General features: G+C 38.8%; 1 protein-coding gene across 7 annotated transcripts in view; it reads left to right on the top strand.

Moving 5' to 3' along the window:
- CPAP (centrosome assembly and centriole elongation protein) overlaps positions 1-12,894 on the top strand; it is a 61,509-nt gene that overhangs the window by 26,245 nt on the left and 22,370 nt on the right. For all 7 annotated transcript variants that reach the window (XM_082364904.1, XM_082364899.1, XM_082364900.1 and 4 more), the window contains 3 exons: positions 100-1,729; positions 3,488-3,620; positions 6,699-6,864. In XM_082364904.1, coding sequence (XP_082221030.1) covers positions 100-1,729; positions 3,488-3,620; positions 6,699-6,864 — 1,929 coding nt within the window. The remainder of the gene's footprint in view (positions 1-99; positions 1,730-3,487; positions 3,621-6,698; positions 6,865-12,894) is intronic.

The raw sequence follows: 12,894 nt of genomic DNA, 5'->3' as shown, positions 1-12,894 counted from the left end.
CTTAAGGCTTTAGAGATTTGTTTATAATTTGCTTTAAAAATAACTTTGGGATTACTTGGATATACCAGAATTAATTCAAATATTGTTCTTTTATTTTAGGAAGCAGAAGGATCCTTGCTAATCAAAGCAAAACCAAAACAACCATTCTTAAAACGAGGAGAAGGTTTAGCTAGATTTACTAATGCTAAATCTAAGTTTCAGAAGGGGAGAGAAAGTAAACTAGTCACTACTCAGAGCATTTCAGAGGACAAACCTGTGTTTAAATTAGATAAACAACAATTCCAGCGGAAAACTGCTCTCATAAGTAAAGAACTGTGTACAGAGAACCTTTCTGTCAAAAAGAACAGTAAAACCAGAACAAAGAGTGGTTGTGTCACACTCAGTCAGAAGCCGAAAGTGCTTAAGGGTAACAATAGGAAAAGTCTCTCTCCAGCAGGATTGAAGATACTGGCAGGGAAGAAATGTGACGGGCAATTTAGAGGTCAGATCAATTTAGAAAAAAAGGTAGAATCTAATAATAAAGAAAATGTACCCGAGTGTACAAAACCTTGTGACGTTGGTTGCAAAATCTGGAATAAGACACAAGGTAAAGACAGACTTCCCCTTTCGACAGGGCTGGCCAGCTGCGTGGCTTCTAAGAGCCCAGTAAGTGAGACTTTGAAAGAGTCAGAATCTTCTCTTGACATTTCTCTTCAGAAAAAGTTAGAGAATTGGGAACGAGAAAAGGAAAAGGAAAATTTGGAATTAGATGAATTTTTGTTTTTAGAACAAGCTGCTGATGAAATATCATTTTCTAGTAATTCCTCATTTGTACTGAAGATCTTAGAGAGGGACCAACAGATCTGCAGAGGTCACCGGCTGTCTTCTACTCCGGTCAAAGCTGTGCAGCAAGAGAAGACAACACCACCAGGTCCCATTAGTGAGTGCAAGCAAAATGAGGGTCCAGACCGTACCAAGTGTGAAAGTCAGGCTGAGTGTGAGCTTGCACCCCAGCGGCCTGATTCAGTGTCCTCACCTGACGGACCGCAGGAGCAGTCCTGTAAGGTCAGTAGGAAAGTGTTCCAAATGAGCACTTGTGAAAGTCCAACTAGGTGGAACGCAAGCGACGACGGAGGTGGTACAGACAGTGATGATAGCACTGATTCTGAGGAACAGCTTGATGTCACCATAAAACCATCAACTGAGGATAAAGAGAGGGGTTTCAGCAGCAGAGAAGATAGTCCACAAGTCTGTGATGGGAGGGGACCTTTAAGGGACACCAGGACTCAAGAAGAAGATAAGAGGAGAGATGTTGATTTAGATTTGTCTGATAAAGATTACAGTAGTGACGAGTCTATCCTAATAACAAGCTTGAAAAATAAAGCTTCTGATTCCTCAAGAGGACACCCATCTATGAGTAAAATTGACTTTGATGATGAAAGAACTTGGACTGACCTTGAAGATGATTCATTTAAACATGATGTTATTCTTGGGAATGAAGCCATTTATGGGACTCCCCAGACAACCTACCCTAATAAGAGTGAAATATGTGTACTGGATAAAACAATAAAAAGGAAGGTTGCACCGGTCAAGAAGGGAGAAGGCTTGAATAAATCCAGTAGGAGCACAAGTCCTCCTCCTACCTCGGATCTGATGATGAAATTCTTCCCTTCTTTGAAACCAAAATCTAAATCAGACTCACGCTTGGGAAATGAACCCAAGTTAAACATAAATCAGGACCAACCACCTGGTAAGTCAGAGCATTGTAAAATATGTAATGGAATGTTACAGGTTTAATATTTTATCAGTATGTTGTCAGAATGCTTATTAAAATCCCAACCTTTCTAGTTGCTCAGTGGAAATCTAGTAGGTGATTTATTAAAGTTTAGTAGGTAATTTGTTAAAATTTGATTTGTTTTGTGAGTCTAAATAATGTAATAGTCACTAGTATAAGAGATTTGGAAGAATTGTGATTTCAGATTTTTCAAATTTTAGCCTGTGTCTTATTGCCAAGGCTTTAAAATTAATTATTATAAAGTGAGATAACATTTAAGTTTCTTTTATAACTGGGGAATACCCAATTTGTGGTTTGTGCTACTGTGCTACCTCTGTGTGTGTGTATTTTTTTTAATTAGTTTTTTTTTTTTTTTTTTTGCTACCTCATGCATTCACTTGCCAAATATAATGAGGAAGAAATACAGTAAAATTCAAGTTTCTTTTCTTCCCCAGATCTGGGCTCTTAGAGACATCAACTTTCCCATTTCATTTGTGTATTCTACAAAGATTCCATGCATATGAAAGCACATGTGTGAATGTGTATATAATCCTCTTTTCTGCACAAATGAAAACATGTTTTTTATATACTGTTCTGCACCTTGCTTATAATAAATTTTGAAGATTGTTCTAATACACACACATCTGTCTCATTCCATTTAGTGGCTATATAGTATTTAGTTTATGTGATGGATTTTTTTAACTTACATTGAAAACAGTTTTCTATTATGTCATGTTATATTCTGAGTGTCTAGCAAAGCATAGGTGCTTTAAAATAGAAATTATAACTTAAGGTAATTTTTAAAAATACTCTGATTTTAAAAATAGTAATTTTTGCAGGAAGTTTGGAAGTTAGAAAGTGTAGAAGCAAAAATGTTTATAACCTATCCTAAGGTAACTGTGATATCATTTTGGGATATTTCTTTCCATTCATTTTTTTCCTGTGTATTTTTCATATGGTAGAGACATATAACTCGCCTCATCCTTTTTGACCAGGTGTATAATATGCTTTGGCCATATCATTAAAACTCTTTGTATACTTTAAAAATGGTTGCAGAGCATTATATGAATGTAGCATAATTTTATTTAGTAATTTCTTTAATGTTGGATACAAATTATTTTTCACTATTAGAAATAACACTTCAACGCATATTTTTGTGCAAAATGATTTGTATGATTTTATAAGTTCGTTCTTTAACTAGATTTTTAGAAGTGGGTCTAAGGGTAGATAATATGTATTTTAGCCTTGTGTTACAAATCAGGGTTATTTTCCAGAAGGGTAGTTGAAGGACAAAAGCATTGGCTATTTTCTTAAGTAGCAAATTTGATACAGAAAAAGATCTTAATTTGTATTTCTTTGATTAGTGGGGGGTAAACATTGATTTTGGTGTTGATTAGAGCTTTAAGTCTCTTGCAAATACTTATTCATGTTCTTAAGCTATTTATGTATATTGGTTTAAAAATTTATTTGATTTTTTTTAATATGTAATGTTCGTTTGTCATCAGATTGATACTCTTGAGGTAGAATGATTTGATTCTTTCTTAAATTTAGGCTGTTCCATCTGGAAAGTTAGACTATAATAATTTTTTTTTCTTTGTTTTTAGAAGCATCGTTTCTAATGCATTTTAATACTACAGGTGTTTACCATATTTTTGGCTCCTAGTGTAATAGCTAGCTAGTGTTTTGCTGTTGAAAGCTTTTTGTGAAGTTCAGTATTTGTGGCTTACCTTATAGGTGACAACGCTCGATCTCAAGTTTTGAGAGAGAAAGTTACTGAATTGGAGACAGAAATAGAAAAATTTAAAGCTGAGAACACATCTTTAGCTAAACTTCGCATTGAACGAGAAAGTGCCTTGGAAAAACTCAGGTCAGTTTGCATCTGTAAGTGGGGGAAAATGTATGGTGATTCAGCTTTATTTTTAAGATTATATCTGAACTATTTGAAACGTTTCTTATTAATCCAACAATGTAAGTGAGAGAAGGAAGTGAAATACATACCACATAAGAATTTTTAAATAAAATGACCCACTGTGGTCAAAGATGTCTTAAAAGGAGAATTGTTGTGATGAGGTCATAAATTGAAATTTGAAAATCAGTGTGGAGCTCTGAATTCAAGGGCCATCTTGGCCAGTGTATTAGTTTCCTAGGGCTGCTGTAACAAAATATACACAAACTGGATGGCTTGAAACAACAGAAATTTATTTTCTCATGGTTCTGGAGGCCAGAAGCCTGAAGTCAAGGTGTCAGCAGAGCCATGCTTTCTCTTGTATCTTCTATTGGTTTCTGGCGATCCTTAGCCTTCCTTGGCTCACAGCTGGACAAGTGGGTTGTTTCTATGTTTGGGTTATTGTGAATAATGCTGAGGAACCACCATACTGTTTCGCACAGTGGCTGCACCAGTTTACATCATGTTAATTGCTTTGCGTGTGTTGAACCAACTTTGCATCCTGGGGGTGAATCCCACTTGGTCATGGTATTTAACGCTTTTACTGTGCTGTTGAATTTGGTGTGCTAGTATTTTTTTGAGGATTTATACACTGTATTCATCAGGGACATTAGCCTATAGTTTTCCTTTCTTGTATCTTTGTCTGCCTTTGGTATCAGAGTGATAGCTAGCCTCACAGAATGAGTTTGGAAGTATTCCTTCTTTTCTTGGAAGAGTTTAAAAAAGAATGGTATTAATTTTTTCTTTGACTGTTTGGTGGAATTTACCTGTGAAGCCATCTGGTCCTGGACTTTTCTTTTTTGGGAGGTTTTTGATTACTGATTCAGTCTCCTTATTTGTTATTGGTCAGTTCAGGCTTTCTGTTTCTTCTGGATTCAATTTTGGTAGGTTGTATGTTCCTAGGAATTTAACCATTCTAAGTTATCCAGTGGTTTCAAATATAATTATTTGTATATGGTCCTTTTTATCTCTGAGGCATCTGTTACAATGCCTTGCCTTTCATTTATGACTTTATTTATTTGAGTCTTCTCTCTTTTTTTCTTAGTCTAGCTAAAGGTTTGTTGATTTTTTTCCTCCTGAGACCCCCATAATGCGTATATGGTTCATACAATAGTGTCCCATAAATCCTGCAGGCTTTCTTCACTCCTTTTCATTCTTTTCCCTTTTTTCCCCCTCTGACTGAATAACTTTGAATCACCAGTCTTCGAAGTCACAGATTCTCTCTTCTGCTTGAGTCTGCTGTTGAAGTTCTCTGTTGCATTTATCACTTCATTCCTTGTATTCTTCAGCTCTAGAATTTCTTTTTGGTTCTTTTTTTATGATTTCTAGCTCTTTGTTGAACTTCTTGTCTTGTTTCTCATATTGTTTCCCTGGTTTCGTTGAGTTGTTTATCTGTGTTTTCTTGTAGCTTGCTGAGCTTCCTTAAAACAATTAGTTTGTATTCTTTGTCAGGTAATTTGTAGATCTCGATTTCTTTGGGATTGGTTACTGGAGCTTTATTAGTTTCCTTTGGTGGTGTCACGTTTGCCTGATTCTTGGTGATCTATGTGGACTTGTGTTGATGTCTCTGCATTTGAAAGAACAAACACCTGTTCCTGTCTTTACAGACTGTTTTTGGCAGGTAAAGACCTTCATCTGCTGGATCCCTGGACGGGTGGGTCTACTTCCAGGATCACAGTCAAGTGGGTTTGTAGCTGGGTCCACAGTTGGTAGGCCTGTTATCAGGGTTGCAGTCAGCTGTGGTTCCTGCTGGATCCCCAGTAGGACAGGACTACCTTTTGGGCCACAGTCAGGCAGGGCTGGAGCTAGGTCATGGGGCTGCCTCCTGGTCCACTGTTGAGTCTGTAGACAGGAGGTGTGTTTCCAGGCGTGAGGATGGGTGGGGCTCCTGCCAGGTTTCTGAGCAGCTTCCTACCAGGCCCCTGGGTGGGCAGGACTGACTCCGTACCACATAGAGCAGGGCTGGAGCTAGGTCACAGGGCTGTATCAGGATCTATAGGCAGGACCAAGGTCCGTGGGTCTCTTTCCAGGGGCATGAATGGGCATGGCTCCTCCTGGGTCCTTTGGCAGTGGGGCTGTTTTCAGTGCATCAAGAGCACATTTGGTAAGCCTGGCACTGGGGCATGGGCCTGCCTTCTCTGAGTGGCTGTCCTTGATCTTAGGCTTCACCAGCGTTTCTCCTCTCCTGCCTGGATCCTGGAGCTCCCACGAAGGCACTTTTGTCTGTGGATGGCACTTGTGTGGAAGGATGTGAGCCAGGGACCTCTAGTTCCACAGTCTTGCTGTCGTTGCTCTCCCCGTGCTCTTGACACAGCATCCAGAAGGAGCCCGGGTCCTGGCAGTTCCTCCGACCCGCGTGCTCCTAAGCTAAATACCAGGGTCTTCACAGTGGTCCACAGACCCTAATTTATCACCCCGCCTCCCGCCCCACCCCCCCTTTTTTTCTGACGTTTTCTCCTACTGTTCTGTCTCTTTAGCCACACTGGCCTCCTGCCTGTTCTTTGAACACATCAGGCATGTCCCAATCTCAGGGCTTTTGCATGTGGTGTTCCCTCTGCCTGAACTGTTTTGTCCAGATACCTCCATGGCTGTTCTCTCATGTCCCTCAGGTTTTACCTCAAATACTGCCTCAGCAAGATGACTCCGTTCATAATTTCAGGCTCCTAACCTCCATATTTCCTAACCACGTTCCTTGGTTTATTCTTCTTAACATTTCCAGTGTTCCATATATTTTACTTGTTAATCTTATTTATTGTCACTGTGGTTTCTCCAGTACGTAGTGTAGTACTTGAATCATAGTAGGTATGCAGTGAATGCTTGTTGAGTAGTGCTTTACTGAGTTAATTGACTGTAATTTCACTGCTGTGGGTTGAAGATGGATTCACCAAAACTAGCAGCTCCTCAGTTCCAGGTTGTCATTGGTGTTCCATTTTGGTACCACATGTGGATTACTGTATTGAGGTGGTCTCCTTAGATTATAACGTGGTTTGGTTGTTTTAGGAAAGAAATTGCTGACTTTGAACAACAGAAAGCAAAAGAATTGGCTCGAGTAGAGGAGTTTAAAAAGGAGGAAATGAGGAAATTACAAAAGGAACGCAAAGTTTTTGAAAAGTATTCTACAGTTGCGAGAACTTTTCCGGATAAAAAAGAACGTGAAGAAATACAAGTATGTCAGTTCTTTACATTATACTCATATAAGTTTGTAAAGGTGACAGTCTGGTAAGAATCTTAGAATTATATGATGTGTCAAAGAGAAATTGGGTATCAGTTTATTAATCATCCATTGACTCAACAAATAATCTGAGACATCAGGAACATCTTTTGTAGTCTTGACTTTCTTTTTTTTTTTGGCTGTGCCATGTGACATGTAGGATCTTAGTTCCCCGACCAGGGATTGAACCCGTGCCCCCTGCATTGGAAGCACGGAGTCTTAACCACTGGACCGCCAGGGAAGTCTTGTCGTCTTGACTTTTAAAGAATAAAATATATCAGTTCTTTTCTTACTGAAGGCTTCCCCAGAAAATACTCCGATAATGACATGGATGTATTAACAAGCCAGGAGTTGGAGATTCACCAGTGGAATGTGTTAATTTGTTTGACCCACCACACATTGTTAGTTCTGTTCATTTGTAATAATTTAAGGCTTGTATACTAACTAGGTGTTAAAACTTGTAAACTGATAAGCCAAATCATCAGTCCTATTCATTTCAAAGTTAGAAATGGACATGATCACAGGAGTGTAGTAGTTAGAAAGAACTAATGCATTTTTAGCTAAAACTATAAACCTTCTAGGAAAAAATGTAGGTGAATATATTTGCGACAGTGGCATCTGCAGAGGTTTCCAAGAGAAGACACAAAGAACTAAGTATAAAAGAAAAAGTGGATATATTGAATTTCATCAAAAGTAAAACTTCAATTTACCAAAAGAAAAATTTTAAAAGGCTTTCTATTATTTATAGCATTAAATACAAACTCATCTTCCACTTTCATATTTTAAATACTAGTTTTTTTGAGTCCCGTCCTTTGCTTCCTTCCTTTCATATATAGTGCACCATCCTTGATTAGTCTTAGTACACACCTGTAGCTTAAGTTACCACATGCCGTGTCTATTAGGGTCTTTAATTCTATTTATTTCTGTAGGCGGAAACGTGCCATTATGTTTTGGTTCATGCTTGGTTTATTATATCTAATATGTTAGACTTTAACAATCTATTAAAGTTTTTATTTCAAAAGGTAATATATTCCTATTCACAAGGTACAAAATGATGTGCTGTGAAACCTCTCCCTCTCACCCTTGCCCTGGCACCTGATTTAACTCTCTTTTGAGGCATCCAGTGTTACCAATCTTTTGTATCTTTTCAGAGAAATTCTAAGCAAATACATATGTATATTCCCAATTAAAAAAAAACCAAAAAACAAATAAATGGTAGTATACTAAAATCATTTTACGTCTTAACATAAAGAGCATTCTCCTTTATTTTACCATTGAAAATAAATGCATTATAAAAGCTGCATTATATGGAAGTGCCATAATTTACCTAACCAAGCATTTATGTTATTTCTGTTCTTTTTCTGTATATAAGAAGTGCTCTCCTGAATAACCCTGTACATACATCCCCTCTCGCAATCGTCCTGCATAGGCATTTAACATGTGGTTATTGAGTACAGCCTGTATAGCAGGCATGTACTGGGAATGAAGTAGTGAACAAAGTAAGTTCATCCTTACCTGTTTGTAGCTTATGTACGCAAGCATATCTGTGAGATAAAGTACTGCAAATGAAATTTCTAGGTTAAAGGGTATGTACTTAGTAGATATTGCCAGATTATCCCTCCATAAATATCACGACAACTTTTTTTTTTTTTTTTGGCTGCATTGGGTCTTCGTTGCTGTGCGTGGGCTTTCTCTAGTTGTGGCGAGTGGGGGCTACTCTTCATTGCGGTGTGCAGGCTTCTCATTGTGGTGGCTTCTCTTGCTGCAGAGCACGGGCTCTAGGCGCACGGGCTTCAGTAGTTGCAGCACGTGGGCTCACTAGTTGTGGCTCACGGGCTTAGTTGCTCTGTGGCATGTGGGATCTTCCCAGACCAGGGCTCGACCTGTGTCCCCTGCATTGGCAGACGGATTCTTAACCACTGCGCCACCAGGGAAGTCCCTGTCATGCCAATTTAAAATTCTACTAGCAATTTTAAGAGTGTTTTTTGCTCTTTACCTGAAAGGTAAAAGATTAAAATTCGTGTTAAATTTAATTGAATTTCTTTTCTCTTTCCCTCTCTTCCTCTCTCCCTAACCCTCTCCATTGGGTCTTAGTTGTGACATGCGGCATCTTTTGTTGCAGCTCACAGCGTCTACATTGTGGTGCGTGGGCTTCTCTCTAGTTGTGGCGCGTGGGCTCTAGAGCGTGTGGTCTTAGTTGCCCCACAGCATGTGGGATCTTAGTTCCCCGACCAGGGATCGAACCCACATCCCCTGCATTGGAAGGCAGATTCTTTTTTTAATTTTAAAAATTAAAAAAATTATTTTATTTATTTATTTATTTTTGGCTGCATTGGGTCTTCTTTGCTGCGTGTGGGCTTTCTCTAGTTGCGGCAAGCAGGGGCTACTCTTTATTATTATTTTTTTTTACAATAGCTTGGAGGGCATGAGAATTTTTTTTTTTTTTTTTTTTAAATAGGAATTATTTATTTATTTTTGGCTGTGTTGGGTCTTCGTTTCTGTGCGAGGGCTTTCTCTAGCTGTGGCAAGCGGGGGCCACTCTTCATCGCGGTGCGTGGGCCTCTCACTATCGTGGCCTCTCTTGTTGCGGAGCACAGGCTCCAGTCGCACAGGCTCAGTAGTTGTGGCTCATGGGCCCAGTAGCTCCGCGGCATGTGGGATCTTCCCAGACCAGGGCTCGAACCCGTGTCCCCTGCATTGGCAGGCAGATTCTCAACCACTGCGCCATCAGGGAAGCCCGGGGGCTACTCTTAGTTGCAGTGTGCAGGCTTCTCATTGCGGTGGCTTTTCTTGTTGCAGAGCATGGGCTCTAGGCCTGCGGGTTTCAGTAGTTGTGGAATGTGGGCTCAGTAGTTGTGGCTCACGGGCTTAGTTGCTCCGTGGCATGTGGGATCTTCCCGGACCAAGGCTTGAACCTGTGTCCCCTGCAATGGCAGGCAGATTCTTAACCTCTGTGCCACCAGGGAAGCCCTGGAAGGCAGATTATTATTTTTTTTATTTTAATTTTTGAATTTTATTTTATTTATTTTTTTATATAACAGGTTCTTATTACTCATCAGTTTTATACATATCAGTGTATACATGTCAATCCCAATCGCCCAGTTCAGCACACCACCATCCCCACCCACCCCGTGGCTTTCCCCCCTTGGTGTCCATACATTTGTTCTCTACATCTGTGTCTCAACTTCTGCCCTGCAAACCGGTTGATCTGTACCATTTTTCCAGGTTCCACATACATGCATTAATATGCGATATTTGTTTTCCTCTTTCTGACTTATTTCACTCTGTATGACAGTCTCTAGATCTATCCACGTCTCAACAAAGGACTCAATTTCGTTCCTTTTTATGGCTGAGTAATATTCCATTGTGTATATGTACTACAACTTCTTTATCCATTCGTCTGTCGATGGGCATTTAGGTTGCTTCCATGACCTGGCTGTTGTAAATAGTGCTGCAGTGAACATTGGGGTGCATGTGTCTTTTTGAATTGTGGTTTTCTCTGGGTATATGCCCAGTAGTGGGATTGCTGGATCATATGGTAATTCTATTTTTAGTTTTTTAAGGAGCCTCCATACTGTTCTCCATAGTGGCTGTATCAATTTACATCCCACCAGCAGTGCAAGAGGGTTCCCTTTTCTCCACACCCTCTCCAGCATCTGTTGTTTGTAGATTTTCTGATGATGCCCATTCTAACTGGTGTGAGGTGATACCTCATTCTGGTTTTGATTTGCATTTCTGTAATAATTAGTGATGTTGAGCATCTTTTCATGTGCTTCTTGGCCATCTGTATGTCTTATTTGGAGAAATGTCTATTTAGGTCTTCTGCCCATTTTTGGATTGGGTGGTTTGTTTCTTTAATATTGAGCTGCATGAACTGTTTATATATTTTGGAGATTAATCCTTTGTCCATTGATTCATCTGCAAATATTTTCTCCCATTCTGAGGGTTGTCTTTTCGTCTTGTCTGTGGTTTCCTTTGCTGTGCAAAAGCTTTGAAGTTTCATTAGGTCCCATTTGTTTATTTTTGTTTTTATTTCCATTACTCTAGGAGGTGGATCAAAAAAGATCTTTCTGTGATTTATGTCAAAGAGTGTTCTTCCTATGTTTTCCTCTAAGAGTTTTATAGTGTCCGGTCTTACATTTAGGTCTCAAATCCATTTTGAGTTTATTTTTGTGTATGGTGTTAAGGAGTATTCTAATTTCATTCTTTTACATGTAGCTGTCCAGGTTTCCCAGCACCACTTATTGAAGAGACTGTCTTTTCTCCATTGTATATCCTTGCCTCCTTTGTCATAGATTAGTTGACCATAGGTGCGTGGGTTTATCTCTGGGCTTTCTATCTTGTTCCATTGATCTATGTTTCTGTTTTTGTGCCAGTACCATATTGTCTTGATTACTGTAGCTTTGTAGTATAGTCTGAAGTCAGGGAGTCTGATTCCTCCAGCTCCGTTTTTTTCCCTCAAGGCTGCTTTGGCTATTCGGGGTCTTTTGTGTCTCCATACAAATTTTAAGATTTTTTGTTCTAGTTCCGTAAAAAATGCCATTGGTAATTTGATAGGGATTGCGTTGAATATGTAGATTGCTTTGGGTAGTATAGTCATTTTCACAATATTGATTCTTCCAATCCAAGAACATGGTATATCTCTCCATCTGTTGGTATCATCTTTAATCTCTTTCATCAGTGTCTTACAGTTTTCTGCATACAGGTCTTTTGTCTCCCTGGGTAGGTTTATTCCTAGGTATTTTATTCTTTTTGTTGCAGTGGTAAATGGGAGAGTTTCCTTAATTTCTCTTTCAGATTTTTCATCATTAGTGTATAGGAATGCAAGAGATTTCTGTGCATTAATTTTGTATACTGCAACCTTACCAAATGCATTGATTAGCTCTAGTAGTCTTCTGATGGCATCTTCAGGATTCTCTATGTATAGTATCATGTCATCTGCAAACAGTGACAGTTTTACTTCTTCTTTTCCAATTTGTATTCCTTCTATTTCTTTTTCTTCTCTGATTGCCGAGGCTAGGACTTCCAAAACTATGTTGAATAATAGCCGTGAGAGTGGACATCCTTGTCTTGTTCCTGATCTTAGAGGAAATGCTTTCAGTTTTTCACCATTGAGAATGATGTTTGGTGTTGGTTTGTCGTATATGGCCTTTATTATGTTGAGGTAGTTTCCCTCTGTGCCAACTTTCTGGAGAGTTTTTATCATAAATGGGTGTTGAATTTTGTCAAAAGCTTTTTCTGCATCTATTGAGATGATCATATGGTTTTTATTCTTCAATTTGTTAATATGCTGTATCACATTGATTGATTTGTGTATATTGAAGAATCCTTGCATCCCTGGGATAAACCCCACTTGATCAATGGTGTATGATCCTTTTAATGTGTTGTTGGATTCTGTTTGCTAGTATTTTATTGAGGATTTTTGCATCTATATTCATCAGTGATATTGGTCTGTAATTTTCTTTTTTTGTAGTATCTTTGTCTGGTTTTGATATCAGGGTGATGGTGGCCTCATAGAATGTGTTTGGGAGTGTTCCTGCCTCTGCAACTTTTTGGAAGAGTTTGAGAAGGATGGGTGTTAGCTCGTCTCTAAATGTTTGATAGAATTCACCTGTGAAGCCATCTGGTCCTGGACTTTTTTTTGTTGGAAGATTTTTAATCACAGTTTCAATTTCATTACTTGTGATTGGTCTGTTCATATTTTCTGTTTCTTCCTGGTTCAGTCATGGAAGGTTATACCTTTCTAAGAATTTGTCCATTTCTTCCAGGTTGTCCATTTTATTGGCATAGAGTTGCTTGTAGTAGTCTCTTAGGATGCTTTGTATTTCTGCAGTGTCTGTTGTAACTTCTCCTTTTTCATTTCTAATTTTATTGATTTGAGTCCTCTCCCTCTTTTTCTTGATGAGTGTGGCTAATGGTTTATCAATTTTGTTTATCTTCTCAAAGAACCAGCTTTTAGTTTTATTGATCTTTGCTATTGTTTTC

The sequence above is a fragment of the Balaenoptera borealis genome (genome assembly GCF_965194805.1).
Source record: "Balaenoptera borealis genome assembly, chromosome: 18".
Lineage (NCBI taxonomy): Eukaryota > Metazoa > Chordata > Mammalia > Artiodactyla > Balaenopteridae > Balaenoptera > Balaenoptera borealis.
The sequence above is the reverse complement of the archived record's forward strand: the minus strand, read 5'-3'. Positions and strand labels throughout refer to the sequence as shown.